The sequence below is a fragment of the Anser anser genome, assembly GCF_964211835.1.
Source record: "Anser anser genome assembly, chromosome: 11".
NCBI classification, from domain to species: Eukaryota; Metazoa; Chordata; class Aves; order Anseriformes; family Anatidae; genus Anser; species Anser anser.
The window spans coordinates 15,633,536-15,653,625 of NC_139732.1; the positions used below are offsets into that span (position 1 = coordinate 15,633,536).

Consider the following 20,090-nt stretch of genomic DNA (forward strand, 5'->3'; position numbering starts at 1 on the left):
GTAAAAATATAATGAGAAAAGGTTGGATTTGGGCCAAAAAAAAAAAAAAAATTTATGGTGGCTTAAACTGTTTTGCAACCAAAGACTGCTTTTCTCTGAAACAGCCCATTCCCTCATGCAACTAAATACTGCCATATGTTTAAATTCTTGCAGGCCTCCTAAGGCTGACCCAGAAGAAATGTCAACAAATGTTTGTGAGTCCTTGTGGCCTTGTAACATTTTCTTTAAAAAGTGAAGAATGGAACAGCAGGAGCTGTAACACTCCCACAGAACAGACATATGAAGGCATATGGCTAACTTGGGAGCCTGCTGGCTCTTCAGAGCTTGCTGGAGTCATTCTTAAGGCTCCTTTTTTTCTTTTCTTTATTTTTATATTTTTTTCCAAGACAGCTATACTTGTCTTCCTATTTCACAAGTTGCTTTGTTCTACTCAGAGCTGGGTTTAGGAAGCTTGGGGTCCTGTATGCCACTGCAGGGCCATGGAAGAGCAGGCATGTCCATTTCTAGGTGTCAGATTGGCAAATGCAGGTACGGGGCAATGCAGAATACGGCCCTTGAGATTGCTCCTGAGTTTGGCCAGTAACTTTAGGCTACTGTTTGGTGTGTATGTACAAGAGCTCACATAGCAATCTCTTCCCTACCTGGATAGATTCAGGGAAAATATGCTCTCTAGAGCACAAACCAAATACTGGCTCTGATTTTGGAAATTCAAATAAATGACATTTGATGAAAGGCACTGAACAGTTGCACTGAAGTTTCATTGCACATGTGGGTTTATTACATTTAACTCTGAGATTTGAGTTTGCTGTTATGGGGGAGAATATTCAAGTGCCCAGCATCACAAGTTTTTTTTTTTTTTTTTTTTTTTTTTTTCAAAATCAATGTGATTTAACGATATATGAAATTAAGACTTTCAATTGAAGTTATGCTCCTGAATTGCTTGGAAGCTTTGGAACTATTTTCTTCTCTGTAAGTAACCTTTTCTGCAATTATTATTTTTAATTAATTGAGATATTTCTGTGCTGGAATGAGGCAACTTTAATGCTGGAAACTCAGGCACAAAGAAATCTGTAGGAAAAACGTACAGCTCAACCACTTCACTTCCAGCTGTCTGTTTCATCTTTCTGATAATATACAATTTGGTTTCCTGTTCCTAAGGCACTTAGTAACATCTGTATAACATAAAGTACAGCTTTCCAGGTTTATGTGTTTCCAGAGGCTGAGAAGACCACGCTTGCACCAGGCTTGGGTAAATGGCTGATTATTGTATGCCTAGAGAAGGGCAGAGCAGTGTGTGGTGCTTTGTGGTGTTTGCCCTTGTGCTGTGTAGGTATGTGGTTTTCCCTGCTGTCATCTAAATTTATAAATTCAGCACAGCACAGAGTTTGTTTCTGAAAGTTGCAACTTTTGGTCATTTTTATTTGGTCTACTGTACCATATTTATGGATGTGTAGTGTTTTAAACCATGAAATCTTGACCTTTGGAGTTGCAGCCTTGTGTATTTCTCAATACCACAAGATACTTCTTCACAAAGTTTTTAGAAGATAATTTATGTAACCACTTATAAAATTATACTGTCTTGATGTAGGGGGTTGTTGAGGTTTATTTTCTCAAATGTGGCCAGTGAGGTTCTTGTGCCCTGAAAAATAAAAGCATAAAAAGAGCACATGAATAAAACACAAATATAAAAGGAAAAATCCAACATTTAGTGGACTTTCTGTGGTTTGCTCCTCTCTATTTCTCCTCATCCCCTCTTTTTCTCTGTGTGCTACAGTTATAGTAATAAGTAAACAATAATGTGAAAACACTGGACATTTTGTCTAAGATGGTCAGAATAAATCACTAGATTTCTTTAAAAAGGGAGTAAGGAAGTTTATTGTTGTCATTTGAAACTTCTCAAAAGAGTATTCTGAAGTGTTCAGCCACAATTTAGCATGCAGAATGCTGTCTGTTGAAAAGGACTACTTTATAATTAGAATTGCTGTGAATGTTGACTGGAGAATCAGCAACTCGTTGAAGCAAAGTTGTCCGCACTCTTAGGTAAAGCTATTAGGTGACATATTTAATAAAACTCACTAAGGTTGACACCTCTGAAAACAAAATAACAGGTTTGTTTAGATATGTTGAGTTGTCAAATACTTATACATCTCATTAACCTGAAGGTAATACGAAGACACGAATATCTTTATTAATACTTTACAAATTGAGAGCTCACCAAATTGAACATAAAGTATGTATACAGCTTTATTTTGGTTCAGTTCTGCAGCATGCACAGTGAAAAAGGTTTACCTTAACGAATAATTATGCAGGTATATGATTCTGCTTTTAAAGCATCTTAACGATCAATGTGAGAGTAAATTAACTTACCTTCACTATATAGTTTTCAGATTCAGACGTTAATTATTATCTCCAGTTTAGTAGTGGAGCTGAGGAGCAGAGGGCACGTTGAACAAGTCTATTGTTGGCAGATGGAATCTCAGCCCACTGGAGCTACACAAACATGTTTATCATGGTGCCAAATCTGAATTAGCAGGTCTGATCACAAGCTCATATGCCTCGCCTCACAGTAGGACTTGGTGGGTTGGGCTCAGTGCTGTGCTGACCACATTTATTCAGATTCAACTCAGCTTGGAACTTGGGCAGAGGAACTCACATCTCCCAGCAATATACTGTGTAGATACTCCCAGCAAATCTGCCCAAGGCCACCCAGGAGACTTAAGTTATGGCCTGGAATATTCTTCTGAATATTCCAGAATATTCTTCTGTCCCTGTCCAATTCAGTTGAAAAGGAAAAATGTTACTGCTGTATGAAAATTATTCCACTTAGGTTTTTTTAGTTAATCTTTTGGCAAAGAGACCTGTCCATTCATTTGCTGAGAAGCCGCATTTCTGCACAGTTAACAAACAGACTTCTTCTGTTACTATAAAGTTATCTTTAACTTTTATTAGGCATTAGGTTGTTTCCATGTGCAGTCTTCCATTTTGTCTGGCTAAGTTAATGTTGGGCATTCCTGGCTCAGTCCCAAAAGAAACCAACTGAAACTTAGAGAGTAGGTGCATTTCTGAGGAATAGAATAGAATGGTTAAGCTGGAAGAGACCTATGAATATCATCAAGTCCAACTGCCTGACACTCCAGGGCTAACCAAATGCCTCCTGAACGCTGACAGCCATGGGACGTCAACCATCTCTCTAGGAAGCCTGTTGCAGTATTTGGCCACTCTCACAGTGAAGACATTTTTCCTGATACCTAGCCTGAACCTCCCCTGTTGCAGCTTTGTGCCATTCCCTCGTGTTGTATCATTGATTACCAGGGAGAAGAGATCTGCGCCTCCCATTATTTCAAACAGCACATGTAGCGTCTTAGCTTTTAGCCAACTAGTGTTTTTTTGTTGTTGTTCATTTGTCTGTTTTTTATCAACCCTCTTTGTTTCTTAAGTGTATCTTCTCTCATTTGTCTGAGTTTACTAGTTGATTGCTAGTGGAACAGTACTCTGGAGTTCGTTTCTTGTTATTTGAAGCACCTATGACTGTATTCATCAGGCAAAACTCCCATAGACTTCAGTAGGAATTCTTTCCTAATCATGCAGTCTCTCCTGAATATGGAGAGCAATTGCTCTGTTATTATTTAGGTATGCATATTTCTATTTCACAATCATTGTTTTGAAGAAACCTCATAATGCACTTGCTCATAGATTGTAATAATTACACAACAGAAAACTAACAGCTCTGTGGTATTTGGGAGGCATAATGAAGAGCAGATAAATGTTAAATATTAATATTGTCAAATATTCTGGTTAATTTTGGCTGTGAACTTCAGTGTTGCGAGCACTTCATTACATGATGCAACTGAAACAGATCTGCATTTATATTTCAACTCTCGAGAATAGATTGTAGGCATGCTACCAAATATAGACAAAATAACTGCATGAAAAATACTAGTATATCATAAATTCTGAAGTGTAATATCCCAAAATAATAGGAGGTGGAAAATCATATCATCTTTGCCATAAACATTGCTGCAATTCTGTAAAGCTGCATTAGTTGTGAGTAGAAAGTGTGTACCAGGCATCATGGAACACTCCTAGTGCTTGCTTATATTCCAAATCCTATGCTTACCCATTGATACCTCACAGTATCTTTACTTACCATTTTGAAAATTATATGCTGTTGGGAATAGTATGAAAACATTGGTTGTTCAGTATTGTTCGGTCCTGAAAACTGAAATGCACCATTTAAAGAAGCTTGTTTGCAGAATCAATAAGTTTAGCTTGTCTTTTTTTTTTTTTTTAAGCTTTCTTTTGTCAACCCTTAAAGAATGTTTCATGGACAAATTAATGTGTTTGACATTGCCTTGTCCTTGATTGAGAAGCCAACTGTATAATGTCCTTTGAGAAAGCACAAAAGGAAATGAGGAAAAGAAGAGTAGGAAAGAAAGAGTGAATGCCTTTTGGTTGACCTAAAATAAGTTTACTATCCATTTTCCCCTCACTCCATCCTCCCTAGATTTAGACAAGCTATGATGAGCGGGAGTTTGGGAAGAGGATGGGGGGGAATAGAGAAAGAGGTGTATTCAGTCCAGAAATAAGACTGAATTAAACTTTTTAAAAAATCTTTGCAAATGTTTGAAGAGTTATTGCTGGGTTTGCAATAGGCTTCCCAGAATGAATCATGTATCATTCTGTGATGATAGAGATATTCAGTGAGTTGAATGAGGCACGCAGATATTCAAAAATGTCAGATCTCTGTGGTAACTTTAAACAACTCCTCTTTTCTTTATTTATTAATAAAAGGGAGAAGGTAGGAAAAAAAATGTCCCTAAGACCAAAGAACTGTGTCTCTCTTGAGTCTCTTGGACGAATTCTGAGATATTCTCCTTTATGGTATCTCTGATGTCCCAGAACTATTTTTTCTCAGGTGTCTCCAGTGGAACTGGAACCAGCAGGAACATTTGTTGAACATTTATGTGAAAAATTTTTTTGAAAGGTTAATTTTTTTTTTTTTCTGTGCTGAGTGTCCCCTACAGCTTGACTAATGGGGGCATTCAGCATATACTTCAGTGGCTCTCAATTTTTAGGTTTTCTTTTCAGGTCACTAGAAGAGGTTGATAAAAGAGAGCAGAAAAAAGCCAGAGGAAAGAAATAGAAAACAGTCTACTGAAATTGGCAGCAGGGAAAGATATGACAAAGTGAGCACCAATTGCTGATGAAGATGGCCCATGCTACAGCTTTGCTATTGATTACTACAGAAGGATCTGGCTATTTGTGTGTAGTGGAAGAAAAGCACTAGTGAATGTGCCAATGGGAGGAAACAAACAAACAAAAAATCTGTAGTGAAAATTTGCCATAAGAATTTTTCCATGACGACAAGATCCCACTCCAGTAGGCTCTGACATCTACTGTTGGGGGAAGATAAGTTCCAGAATGACTTAGAAGGTTTTAGAGCAATTCCACATGCCTTTTTTTTTTTTTTTTTCAGTGGTAATAACTGGTTTTGTAGGCTGTTAATGTATATGCTTATTCAAGAGGGAACATATATGAGCATTTTAATGGTGGTGGTTTAAGAATATATCCTTAATTTAATCTACTAGACAGCAAATATAAAGAGTCTTATTCTTTTTTTTCCCAAATCCAAGAAATTTAAATCATATACAGTATGGTACACAGGAAGATTTGTTTATGCATGAAGGTGTAAAAATATTTTTATTAAGATTTATTTATGTGTATATCTGTATAGGCACATGTGGATAGAAACTATGTACCTACTTGCTGGGGATTCTCTTCTTCCAAATTCAATTTTTACAAGAAATTCAGAGAAGTTGGAAACGTGGAAATAGAGGGCTTGGTTTATGATATTTAAAATGACAGAACATACCTGCCTTCAGGCCTCCCAATCCGCTTGTATTCTTAGTACCTGGATAGGACGGGACTGGAGCAGCATGAAGCTAATTAATACAGACTTTATCCTTAAGGGCCTATCACCTACCTTCAGGCACTTGTGACCCAAAAGCAGGAGAGGAACTGATGAAGCTGTATTGTGTTAGGTGAGCACAGGGCTTGGGTGTGCATGAGGTCTGTAAAGAGCTTTTAGATGGGGGGTTAATTTGTTCATTGTGTGCCCATGTTGAATGTTGCTTTTACTGCTATTTAATTTGGCTTTGGGCACACAAGATTTGGGCTTTAGTCTGCAGCCTGTTAGTATTCAGAAAAGCGATAATATGTATTTTTGTCTCTTATGAGAGCATGCAGCTCTTCTGCCTTTTAGTTTGCTAATTTCAGCCATCATTCGTGGCCTTCACTACTGACAGGATTCAGGACAGCTTTTCCCTCAGCCTGCAGGCCGGCCGGCTCCCAGCTCCCTGCTTGGGCAGCGCACCCTGCTGAACGTCGGCCTGCGCTCAACAGCGCAGGCAAGGGAACACCAGAGGAAAATATTTTGCTTGAGAATAGAATATAAAATTGGTGTAGTTCATAAGAAAGAGAAATGGTCTGTTTACCGGCTTTGAACTGAGCCTTGTTTGTGTGGAGCCTTCTCTGCAGCTCTCGGGCCTTGTCCTTTCCTCATGTGTCCTGCGTTACCACAAGGCGTCCCTGCTGTGTGGTGAGGTCCTCCTTTCCTTCTGGAGGAGAGAGGAGATGGCACAACTGTTTGGTTAACAAAATATGTTTTCAATATGCAAATCATGGGTTGAACACTTAACTTCTCTGGGACTTAACTCCATACTGTAAAATACAAGTATTAACAATTTCTTACCTCAAAACCAGGAGGTAATTGAAACAAACTGAAGAGTTCAAGTGTTGTGGTGTTGGAAGCCAGTAAGAGAGGAAATATGTGCTCCTCCATCACTGCTGCTCAGCACAGGGGGCTCTGGGTGCTTAGGAGCATGCACAGAGCTGTACCAGCATCCCCCCAACCCTGAAACATGGTCAGTCATCAAAGGCATTGGTGCTCACCTGCCTGTAGGCCCTGAAATCGCATGCATATATATATTTATAAGGCAAACTATACACAATTGTTTTTTTATTCTTCCAGATTCAGTGCTTGCCCTTTTCTTTACTCTATGACTTTTTATTTGTCTGTCTTTCAGCCTATGATGGTAAGTCCTTGGAGCATTCACGTCCACATGGAGTGCGCTTGGTTGTGCTGCAAATACCAGCTATTAACAGTGATGAAGTGACAGCTTTAATTATCTAAAGTAACTTTGAAATTAGCACTGCTTTCAGTGCTGGAGTTGGACCAGATGACCTCCAGAGGTCCCTTCCCACCTAAAGTATTCTAGGATGCTGTGTTGGTTGTTGCACGTAGGGATTCGCATTACCGAACTTAGCTGCCTGTAGTAAATGGAAAAAAGATAGATTCTCCCGGAAGGTGATTCAGAGCATAAGCTTATTTAGATGCTGAAATAATAGCTTGCAGGAACAATTTATACATAGCCAAGGACACTTCCTCCCTAGTCAAGGCACGTGTGTTTCTACGTGTGTGTGTATATATATATATATATTCACTAGGAGGGGTAAATGCTGGTTTTGCACTAAGAGACTGAAGCAGAGACTGCTGGCTACATCACAGTGCAGTGTGGCTGTGTATCATGTAGTAGGAGCTGGAATGAAATGGAGAGCCGGCAGGAAACATGTTTTGTTTAAAAATGAAAAATTAAATTGAAATACATATTCCTGAATTGTGAATTGACCAGTGATCAGAGTAACTTTATGCAAACTATATTTATACAGGTGACGCATCTTCGGGGGGGGGAGGGGAGAGTTTTGGTGATGCGTAGCTTACAACAGCAAAAATCAAAAAATAGCATATGAAAAATTAGGTTTAAATTCTTTGTTAAAACAGAATCTCACTGTTCTAAAGATATAGGTATAACTAGTCACTGAGGAGAGAGCGTGAGACGTGAGAGGCAAAATGGTGAAGCTCTGAGCCCAAACAGTAGAGGTAGTCAGCTGGCATGTGGGAGGTCTGAATTCAGGCCTCTTTCCTCTGATTTTTGTACCTATAGCTACATTTTTCATAGGTGAAATCTTTTACAGTGTGCTTTTAGAAATGGCTTGAAGGTTAAGTGGTGTGTGGCACTGCAAATTCATGTTAGAACCGTGGAAAGCTCACATTCCTAAATCTTCTATTCTGTCATCTGGTGGTTGTGAGCTTAAATCTATGTTAATTTTTATTTTCTATGCTGTTGGAATCTTTCTTGTATTTTTAACATTATTGATGTTTTTTCATTGTGTACATTCTGAATATTTCATTTTCCCACTTGAATATCTGTTTAATATGCAGCTTAGAAATACTTGTATGTCTGTTAGGCAAGTAATTATTAGGCGCAGTAAAACAAACAAACAAACAAAAAAATATTCAGCCATTTGCCTGAGCTGTGTAAAAGCATTTTTTCTATATTGGATTTGAATAATAATTTATGATCAGTATTTTGGTCAAGAAGTTTCAACTGCTCTGTGTTTTGATTCAGCCATACAGATTACTTTATCGCTTTGGATATGGTCAGTGTTGATTGTTTGAGCAATAGTTCAGATTGGTAGGTTTTTGTCTTAATAATTGTGTAGGGTAGAAATTGTTGTTCCATAAGCACTTTTCTAGTGAGTTGTAATCAAATAACTGTTTATGTAAAAATCCACTGCAATGGAATTCTGAATGTTAGAAACACTTTTAAAGTTGCAAATATGTATTTCTAGAATATTTTGTTCTCTCTCACTCACTTTTATGTTAGCTGCCAGAATTTTCATTGAGCTTCTTGAAAAAAAAGTTGTAATAATGTGGCCACAATTTTGTTTCAAAATCTGAGCCCCTTGTGTCTCTCAGCACCTAAACGTATGTAGTTATAAACCCACAGCTTTAATCTCTTTATGATTTTAAGTATTTTGCCTCTGTTTCAGTGAACTCTCAGATATGTCCCCAAGTTTATTTTTGTAATTGCTCGTCTGGAAATACTTAACTTTAAAAGAACATTGGACACTATTTTGCTCCAACCCAAGATCTTTGCAGATTTCAAAATTTTTTCTTCTCTTTTAATGTGTGATATAGCCCAGGTCCTTTTTATAGAGACAAATATATATTCAGTGTAATTCCATGCAATCAGGAAGAGGGAAAATGAAGAGAGGAAAATAAAGAGAGGTCTGGGGTTGTTTAGGGTTTCCTTTATTTAAATCTCATATTTTGCATGTTCCTTGATTGTATTAGTTCATTCATTTTGCCAAACAGACCACAAAGCTGTGAATATTTATTTAGTTCTGTTCCTAATAGTTTTTCTAATAGGGAATTATTTTGGTACAATGAAAGACATTTGTAAATGAAGCAGATAAGCCCTTTGGCAGACAAGGAGTGTTTTGTTCAACACAAGAATTCTATTGTCCACTGCTTTAGTTGTCAAGTGCCTGGGGAGCCCAGGATTTATGATGATGTTACAATGGCCCTTTCAGTGCAAAGTCTAAGAAGCTGTGAGATTCCGTTCCTCTGCTTTTCAGACTCTCAAATCTTTTTATCATGCAAGGACAATGCAGGATTCAGCTGCTTCTTAGGCCACAGGACTGCCCATTTAACATCAGGCATTGTGAAATAATTACCATAGTGACAATGGGGTTGGTTGGCTTTTTTTTTTCCCCTCTTAACTAGCAACATTTCAAAAATTGTTCAACTTGTCACTTTGTATAAACCGACTCTGAAGACACGGCTTATTTTATATTAAAAAAAAAAATCTTGTTAGAAGATTTGATTTAAAGTGCTGCTGTGTCAAGTCTATTTGGAGCATTAGAACTGTTTAATGGCTCTTTTTTTGAGTTTTCTTATAATTGGCCTTTGAAACAGTCTTCTGTAAATACAGCAGTTGTTTTCCTTTTCTCCCTTTTTAAAGGTTATGCAGTTAGTATTATTGTAGCCATATTCAACTATAGCAGAAAATAAGGAAAATAATATACAGTAAAAGGGGTAATATCTAGTATCTATGTATCAAAATTAACCAGCTAAACTATTTCTTGTGCTGTATTAATAATGGAAATCATTCAGCAGTCTTAAATTATGGTTTTTCTGAAAATTGATATCTGCAGGAGTTTCTCTCTCCTTGCCTGATGTTAATATGAAGATTTATTTGCTTCAACTAATGATTAGAACTACAAAAAATATTGATTTGTAACCTCTGATGTCTGTTTAAATGCAGTGTAGCAGGAAAATGGAGCCTTTATTTGACAGTTAAATTATTATTTATGTGGGCACTTCACTGTCTGGTGGTCAGGTATACATACAGGATAAAGCTTAATAGTGTAGCAGATCAGGTTGAAGAGTGGTAGTATCTATTACCAACTATATTTGCTGCTTCTAAAAGCAAAAGCAGATCCTGAAAAAAATTAGACCATGGGTATGCGTAAGAGGATATTTTGAGAAATACATATCTAAGCAACTTCAATTATCTTGGGCAAAAAGAATCCTTGAACTGTGAAGTCATCTGCAAAGATGTCATCTGTAAAGATATTGAGCGAAATATCAAAATAAAGTTTATTCAGTTGTAGTCTTTCTTTTCATTCCTTTGGATGAATTGTGAATTAGTTCAAAAGGGTGCTCTGTGGAAAAAAAGAATAAAATAATTTGCTTCCAGAATTAACATATTTAAGATGCCATATGCACATCACAGCAAATTGCATAAATATGTTGCATATGTAGAATATTTTAATAAACCAAGTGCTTTGTGTATTAGGGACTGTCATCACAGAAAACATTTCTTTGAGCTTATCAGTAAAATTCACTATCTAGGAATGTGTTTTTTGATGAACATGTATGACATATTTTTAAAACAGTGAGTTAACATATCTGCAGACACAATTGGCAATGTGGTTTTATGTCTTCTTTTGGTGGATTAAGTGTGAAATATGTTTAAGTGTAATATTGCAATATTGAATATCTAATACTCAGACAATGCTTATCCATTTCTCCTGAATGCTTTTGCTAGCAACTTTAGAATTTACCCTGTGCTGCTGAACTATTTTTGTGCCAGTAAAACTTGATTGCTTTAATGGGGGTGGAAAGGCAGTATAGAATGGAGGATCAATATAGATGAGGCAGCTTTAACAGTTTAATACTGAAAAAAAATTACTGATTTGGATGTACATACATGGACATCCATGTTTAAATAGTAACAACACAAATTGCGGAGGCTATTGTGCAGTAATTCTTCCTTTAAAAATATCAATTAAGAAGTTGAAAGTCCTGGGTAACCTAGCCTGATTTCCTTGGCTAAAATGAATCCTAGTCATAGGATTCATTTAGTACCCATTTAAGAGTCTATTGAGGTATCAAGTAGAATCAGAAATACAGTATCGTTGGTACATAACAGTAGATAATACTGAGTATTTCTCTGACATTCAGTCACATTAGCTGTTTTTTTACTTGTGTGAAAACATATTGTCAGAAATACTTAGAATGATGAAGGACTGCGTGCTTCCCTCAAACTTGAGCACTCTTAACCTCTTTGTTTAAATGCAAGAAGACTAACCTCAACTCATAAGAAGTGACTTAGCTGGTTTATTTTTGTTTCTGTGCCCTTTATACAGAATGTCTCAGTGCACTATCCCATTTACCAAACAATTTGACAACTGAAATAACCACAGATGAACTTCTTACAGAAGCACCTTTTACTCATTTTCTTTTTCAAATGCCTTATCCCAGATATATATTCTCTAATGTAGTGGTGGTTCCACTTACTAAAATAATCTACTCCCTTCTCTGTCATAATGGTAAAAATACTAATTTTCTAGTATGCCTTTAGAGCACTTAGAAATGTTCAAAGCACGTTGTGTTGGCTAATGGTATCTGCAGCTGTTACTCTTTTTTTCCCTCCAGTGTGTCTTGTATTGGATAATGTTCCCAGAACAGATTTTCCGTAGAAATGTTTTTTCAGGAGATAACAAAAAAGATGTGAAGGAATATTGAGATGGCCTCCAGCATTTTAGTTGTGGGAACATTCTTGCAATAGTAAGTCTGTTAAGGTAAAAGCTATTTATTAATTCTGTTTTTGGCATGTAAGTATTATTTAATTGCTAGTCTTTAAACTCTCTTTGGGCTACTGTGATAGTTTATAGGCTCGACTTGAATTTTCTTTTATTATGGTACTGACACTGCATTGGATTTCAAATGAAGTTTTTCATTCTTTGCAGCCAGAGCTGAAGTACTGGATAAGTGGCAGTAGAAAGCTTGCATCTGCACTGTTGTCACAGTGTCATTAAGTGACTTTTCAAATGTGTGGAATATGCTACGTAAATTGGCAACGAGTTTCCAGTGGGTGAAGGTAAGTACTACATCCAACTGTATGATCTTCTGAGTAACAAGTCAGATACATTTAGCCATCGCCTGTTTCTACAGTGTCTCCAATATTTGTGCAATATAGGGGAAAATTTCTGCAATGACTATAATCTCTTGCTTGTGAGCTGTTAGCAAGTTTATCTCATGCAATTTCATACATAGCTTATCCATTGGTCTTGAGCTCAGGAAAGCTGGTGCTGTAGGACAGTGTCTGTCCTGCTATGTGTGTAAAGCATGGTTTGATATGGTACATTTTTGTATCACGCTTATTTCTTGTTTAAAACATCAGAGAACCTCTTGAAAACTCACAACAATATATCAATGAAAAGCAGAAATGTAACTAATTTTCTAATATATAGGCTTGCAACTTGATTTCATCAGTCAAAAAGATTCATACTTTTCTTACTCTGGACCTACATGAGTGAGTGATTAATACCATATTTGGTTTACTTCTTTGATATTTTGTGCAATACCTCTGAGTTTAAAAGAAATGCTCTGACTTGGGTTAGAAAAAAAACTGCAGTGGTGACTCTTGGGTTTCAGAGAAGGTGGCTGTACAAAGTGTGGAAATAGGGCAATTTGGGAAACCCTATACCTAAAAATAGTTATATCTGCTGCTCTGATGCCTTTAATTTTTCATACCCTGTGAGACTTTCATTTGTGCTGCTGCTGAAACCAGTGATTCCTCAGATGTGAGAATTGGCCACCTACAGAAGTATTCATGCTTTTTTTTTTTTTTTAACTTAACAGGGAAATAGATTAAATGTATTAGATAACAAATACATAAATATTATAATTTTTATGGTCAAAGGTAAGATCCCATCTGAATTGCTTTGGATAAAGAGTACAAAGCCATAATATTAAAGCTCTTTGTCTAGCTGACTCATTCACAGTTTTCGTGTTTAGTGCACTCAAGTCCTGCTTGAAAGATGCTTCATTTCAGTGGAAATGTCCTTAAATGGCGATAATCTTAATTCTAGCAGCCAAATGGGCCAGCATCTGTGTGAGCAGCTATATAGGATATATGTATATGGTCTCCACCAACTTGTTAAGGTGGGCTGCAGCAATTAGTGTGAAGATGAAACAGGGCATATTTGACAGTGATACCAACAGCATTCAATTTAATTTAGTTGGGAAATGTGTGAGCTCCTTTGCTTCTTCATTAGGAATAGCTCAGCATATGAAATTCATATCCTGTCATTCACTGAACACAAGGTCCAAATTTTGCAAGCAATGCTCTGCTCTTTTTCACATACAACTTTTCAATTGAATGAAATTAAAGATGGTTCAGTTTGACCAAAGACTTCCTGACTAGGTTTCACGTTCATATATGGGCATCAAAAAGAAATAGCAAAAATACCTTAAATTAGTTGTGCTTTCGGTTTCATTGAGTCTCCTGTCCATGCACAGTTATGTGGATCTTCTCATAGTTTCTCATTGAACTGTTTCAGTTTGCCTCTTCTGGCACTTTCTTATATCTCCCTTCGTGGTTTGGCTCAGGGTTTGTTCTACTCTTTATGTTCTTGACTTCAGAGCTATACTTCCAAACAGATTTAATTTTAACAAAGTAAACGACTGGATGAATAATCTTAAAGAAAATTTCTTCACTCGCACTAGTATGAATTTAGCAGTCTGGGTCTCTACTCAAGATTTATTTATTTATTTTTAACTGTCTTATCTGAGAAACTGTTGTATCTATTTTGGAAGACTTTTTTACATTTCAGAGTTTAAGCAAATCATTTCTGAAAGCAAGCTTCCTGCAGAGTGACTGTAGGATGTTCTCTCTGGTTGGAGTGTGAAGTGGCTCCTTACAAAACAGGAGGAACAAGCATGCTTTCGTTGATTATCATGTAAACCTGGGCATCCATATGCTTCTTAAATTCTCTTCTCTTCTTTTGAAGGATCTTTCTTAAATTGTTTCCAGCTGTGCCTGTTCAGGAATGCAAATTTCCTGTTGCAGTATCCAGATAATCAAAGGGTTGACAAAGTAAATATTCATGTTTAACTGTTGTTAATGGAACAAAGAAGAACAGCACAGACAGAAAGACACAACTGAGCTCTTTTGGAGCTATGATGTAGGCTTGGCTACTCGGTCACACCAAAAATGACCAGTAGTTTCCTTAAGTGGGATTATCCTGACTAGGGATTTCCTTCCTATGTTGCATGGGGTCTATGTACTGAAGTTCTGAAGGGGGTGAGAGTAGGCTTGATTGATGAGTTTCTTCTCTATTACATTACTCTGAAAAACATTATATATGAATGCTCAATCCATGGGGGTCAATTCATAAGACCCCCCCAAAAAAGAATACTGCCGTAATTAAAAATCTATCTTATACAAGATAAAAAACCTAGGTTCACTTGCTGGATATACAAATTCAGTGTTGTATAACGTATAAATTGCCTCTTACAGATATAAAGTCCTTTTTATTATTTGTTTTTAATTGTCACATAGTAAACCTAGCCTGTAATAGGAAAAATACAGTGTTCCTGGCATACAGGGTAGATATTGAAAGGAAATTGCTGTGTTGCTTTGTTTCTGCACAAATGCTATGTGGAAAGGAGATAAGTTTTCAGTTGCGTAGAATCACCCTGTCTTATTACAATGCTAGCATGTTTCATGAGGCCTACATATCCGAACAGACAGTGTTACATCTCCAGTTGCCTGCTGTAGTCTGTATTACATCTTACTTCAGTTCTGAACAAGTAGCCATTTATATAGGTTTTAAGCCCTAGATTTTTGAAATCTCACCTTCAACCCACAAAACTGCACCACAGAACAAACAGCATATCTGCAGGATTAGTTTATTGCATATATTTTAGTTGAATATTGCTAGTCTAAATGGCACAGGCTCTTAGATTAGTGCAAAGTTTTTGATTTTAGTGGGATGGTGGTCCAAAGTACATTGAATCCACAAGTTCTTCTTAAACTATGGCCTGAGAGTGAAATGTCAAGAACAATTTGCTTGTGTCAGTCTCATTGCACACATTCAGTTTAATGAGCTGGAGTCTGAATTTGTTACCTCTGCTTTGCTGGTTCTCCTGAAGGCTTGCTTGAGCTTATTTCCAAGCACCTTTGGAAATATTGTTAGAATGGTATAAGAGGTATATTCTGGTCAAACAGATACCAGAGAAATCATTATTTTGTTATAAATCATCAAGGCTTCTGAAAGAACTGAAACGCAGGTCTTATTGACAAAAATCTTGTTTCTGCTCCAGTGCTGAAAAGAAATGGGTTGTCAAACACTTAACTCTGCCTTTTCCCAGCCTTCTGGGAAATTCCAGCCTTATTTGGGCTACATTGTGCTCTGCCCTGTGTGCTCAAGCACTTTGGCTGGACTATGTCACAGGAAACTCTGGAGGCTCCCAGGAGGCAAGAGGTTTACTAAGCAAAGGAGTGACTGCACTATACAAACTGCAGGGACTGACCATAAGAGAAGAAAAAGACATTGGAAAGGTTCATACCTTGGCTAAAAAAATCACCAAAAACCCAAGTTCCCATGAGTCAAAACAACTTCAAGTATTTTGATATTAGTTGGGCAATATGTGTTCCTATGTAATTAATTTCTGACAAAATTTCAGTAGTTATTTTAAAGGTGGGAACCGAAAACTAAATCAACATTTTTCAGAAACAATTTTGATCTTCAAATCATTGATGTAATGAACTCATTGCATGTTTATTGAGAAAATTGATGTCATCTTTGATTATAAATGCTCTATAGTTCCTCTCTTTGGTCTTTCATAATAGTAATAACAATACAAAAATGCATACAGAGGACTAGAAAATCTAAGCAAAAGAAAAAAATATATTTCGCACATGCATATAAAAAGAGTACTGTGCACTTAGCCATTCAAGGTTTCATATGCAACAAAAACTGTCTTCAGTGCTACTCAGAAGCTCATTTACTGTCTCAAACATGGACATATTTTTTTATGCCATAAAGCAAAACAAAATATAGTGTATTTAATTATTTTGAGACATTTAATCAAACCAATTGCTACAGTGTTGGTTACTGTTGAAGAAAAACTTCTTAAAAATAGCTTCAGTATCGTTCTTGAATACCTTCTAATATAACCATGCAAACATATGCAATTTGTGGCTTTACTAATTTGCGTAAACACTAATAAAGTCACACAAGTTGTGATTGGTAAAATCTAATATAATGCATAGGATTTTCCCACTTTATTTCTGACAACCTGCATTTGCAACCATTCAGTTACTTTATTTTAAAATGGCTTTTCAATTATATTCTAGTGCTTTAGGGGAAAGCCTTTTGACAAAGGCATGGCATAAACCATTTATATTGCAGCTCCATCATAGTTCCCATAGCTAAACTAGACTGGACAGTTCATTAAAAAGAAAAATTAATAGTACAAGGTTGCAGGGAAACAATAACAGATTATGACTGGCCTGTGGCAGCCCACTGAATTCATGCAGTGGAATAAAAATGATTCCCCTGTCTCATAAATGAAGGTTTGTTCCAAGGTTTTAGGCTAAGTCTATACTTCTGTTCCTTTACAGGAAAAAGCAATACGGTTTCTTGTCTATAAAAGCAATACTTTGTAATTCCTGTAAGATTAATATGCACTCTTTTGGGATAGAAAGCACATAGTTCATTATTCTTTGAATGCATAATAACAAACATATTATGAAAGAGAATAGACTAGAACACACTAAGCAGATGCATCAAAGAAAAAACAAACCTTCTTGGAGCTGAGAAGTGGCATGGAGGGGCCAAGTGAGGGCACAATCAGGACTCTGTCTCGTCTTTTCTTGTCTAAGGTAGTAAGTGCCCCAGACCAGTCTAAAATTGCTATCCAAAATTGCTCTGTAGCAAAACCAAAGGATCTATAATTCAGTGGCATTTCTTTTAGCTTCATTGCAGCTACCTGTAGAGCATCATCTGTGATTTAGCTCTTGCTTAAAGGTATAACTAAATCTTAATGGCCTCTTTCTAGATGTTACTGAATATTTTCCTAATTTCCTCAGAGTTTCATGGTTCAGATTTTCTGTATAATTCTGGTATGCGTGGCAAGTACCACAAGCTTGTCCTTTAATGTTGAAATCTGAGTTTTATTATAGCAATGCTATAAATTCCTGTCTTAGAAGATATTTCAAACAATGTAGGGTCTGGGATGGATTAACCATTTCTTTTGGCCAGTAGCCACAACCTTCTAATGAATTCAGCAGGATAACAGGGAGGCCAGAAAACGGGAAGCCTGAGCCAATATAATGTTTGGAATCAAACACAGGACTGACCCTCTGGGGTATTCTCTGGTTCAGTTTATGAACATGATCTCCTTTTACAAACAACAGCCTAAAATACTGAAAAGTGATGGCTCTGGGATCTGATCTCATTGGACTTTCACAAGCTTATACTTATTACAAGAGAAACTTGGGTATTTGGCCTCCCTTCCTCCCTTCTCTCCCCTCAAAATAGAAAAACAGATTACGTAACCTCAAAAGCCTGGTTGCTGGTCACAGGCCTCCTGGCTATCTTGGCTTAGTTTCATGCTATAAGCTACATTTTGTGATCTGAGGCTGCAGCAATGAAGCAAAAATAACTGACCAACCAAAAGACTCTCCCTAGACCTCCAGAGCTGTTTTCAAACTTTCACTGTAGGCAACACGCATGAGCTGCAGTGTGCGTTTGCACAGACATTTAGCACTCACTAGTGAGCTGTTAATTGCAAGACTGAGTACTAACTGCAAACTTCATTATTATGTTCTACTGTTTGCATGTCCAAAGGTACTGCTTTTATCTTCTCTCCCTCTCTGCCCTGCATAAGACACAGGAGAGAACAGCCTCATCACAGGGAACAGCTTTTCGGTGGATCACAATGATTCACTTCAAGGAAAGCTCAAAAAAGACTGTGTTGTGCTGGTTCACAGTACAGCTAGTGACCCGGTGCCTACTGCTATTTTGCTGCTTGCAGGATAAACAGTACAATGCAATAGCTGTGTTTTCAAGAAACCTTGCATAAAATGGAATGACCTTTTTTCTCCTTGTAGATCTGCAGCAGTTTGATTTGCTTTAAAGTGCTTTTGCTTAACAAATATAAGGATGAGTTAAATATTTAAGTGGGGAAGCTTCTCAGCAAGGAATAGAATGGTAGTGGCTCTTTTAAAAACTGTCAGAACCAACTCTCCTGAACAGAGGTTAGTGCTCTGCTGGCCCAGTCATTATCTGGGTTAAACTTTTGCTCCCCACATCCTGTTAATTCCTGTCAGCATGGGCTCCATTTTCTTTAATGTGAGCTCACATAGAGTTGATGATACTGTCTTTTGTTCAAGTGAACTACTTTGTCTGTGAGCAGTTAGCAGTGTGCTGCATCCAGGTTACGGACTAGGTTGCTTGATTCCTCTATCAGTTTATTATGCTTGTGTGGTTCATTTAGGCCAAAGGAACAAAACTTAAATGTGAAGCCAAGAATGTGTTGTTATCCTTAAAGTCTCAACAGTCTAAGCAAAGAATCATTAGTCCAATATTATGTACAGTTAAGTGATACACATAAGCTTCCTAGCATCTACCCTTCCTCTGGTGTCACTCTGGCTGCCAGCTGCCTGTTGTCCTCAGCCTGGGCTGGACAGAGGGCCCTCGCATCCCAGAGCAGTACGATGATGGCTCCTTCCTCTTCCTCGCTCTGGTGTCCACCTGGAGTCATTTTTGTGTTTGCTGACACGCTCCACATCTCTATACCTTGCTCTTTTTTTCATGGCTCTCTGGTTCCATATTGTATCCAGTTTTATTGTGAATGGTGTGTTACACGTATATCAAATGTTGTCTTGTGTTATGTGCTACCTGTGTTATCCCTGAAACAGCTTTTGGGCAGCTTCCAAGGTTAAATTCTTTCAGTGGCCAGTAGCAGACCCCTAGTGAGCAGTTTACAGCCTGGGGTCTTCACTCACATCTTGTACCTGGACTTCAGAGCCTCCTCATATCATCCTGTGCGTGACTCTATGCTGCATTTTATTCAAGGGTCATAGGTACTTCATTCTATACAAATTAGCTACTTCTTGTTTTTATCTGTCCCTTGCAAATGTATACATACAGTATTACATCACACAGTCATCTAAAACTAAGGGGGGAAAAAAAAAGAGACAATAGTCAGTTGGTCCTCAGATAAGCTATTACATCCAAGCAAGCTAAATAAAACCAAGTTCCAGGCAGACCAAAACAAATCCAGATGAAGCCTACGAGTCCTGAGGCCTGTGCTGTCAGTTTCACACAGTCTTTGGCACATTGCAAGCAATGCCAACACCATATTCAGTGTCTTACAAGGGTCTGAAATTGTAACAAGCTCATGATACACGTGGAAAATTATTTTACACTATTTAATTAAACCCCACTATTAAATAGGCATTTAGAAAATATTCATATTAGTTTCATTTTTTACATAGTCATTCACGTTACCGTGTGCTGGGTTTAGTTATAGCTCTGTTTACAAATAATATAAAGTGCCTGCATATGACCTTCATAATGAGTCTTTTCTGCTTATAATATACATTTATCATTCCTTGGGTCTATATCTGAGCACTTACTAAAGCTTAAACCAGAAGGGGTCCACATCATTTGCAGAAATAGCTTTAAAAGAACACGTTAAGTTTTTTGAGGCAATGTTTACCCTGACAGCCATTGCATTTGAACAAGAAATATAACTGTCTGTTCAGAAAGATGTTCCCAGCTCTTGGATGAGTCCCCAGATCCAGTTTCTCCAGCTGGTGCCTGTCTGGTGCTTTATTCTCTCTGACCACTGGATTTCCAGGAAACTATTTTTGGCTGCAGGT

The 20,090-nt window shown here is 37.3% G+C and overlaps 2 protein-coding genes across 18 annotated transcripts in view; one reads left to right on the top strand and one right to left on the bottom strand.

Moving 5' to 3' along the window:
• Positions 1–20,090, top strand: part of CDH11 (cadherin 11) — a 464,785-nt gene that overhangs the window by 411,294 nt on the left and 33,401 nt on the right. For 14 of the 17 annotated variants that reach the window (XM_083794688.1, XM_083794697.1, XM_083794684.1 and 11 more), the window contains one exon: positions 12,160–12,290. The exons of 1 other annotated variant lie outside the window; for it this stretch is intronic. The gene's annotated coding sequence lies outside the window, so the exon portion shown is untranslated. Of the gene's footprint in view, positions 1–11,845; positions 11,978–12,142; positions 12,291–20,090 lie in introns of all 17 variants that reach the window. 2 more of the 17 variants (XM_083794689.1, XM_083794690.1) reach the window with 2 other exon arrangements.
• LOC310879844 (uncharacterized protein) overlaps positions 6,048–20,090 on the bottom strand; it is a 796,982-nt gene continuing 782,939 nt past the window's right edge. The window contains exon 34 of the mRNA XM_083794781.1: positions 6,048–6,617. Coding sequence (XP_083650907.1) covers positions 6,559–6,617 — 59 coding nt within the window. The 3' untranslated portion in view covers positions 6,048–6,558. The remainder of the gene's footprint in view (positions 6,618–20,090) is intronic.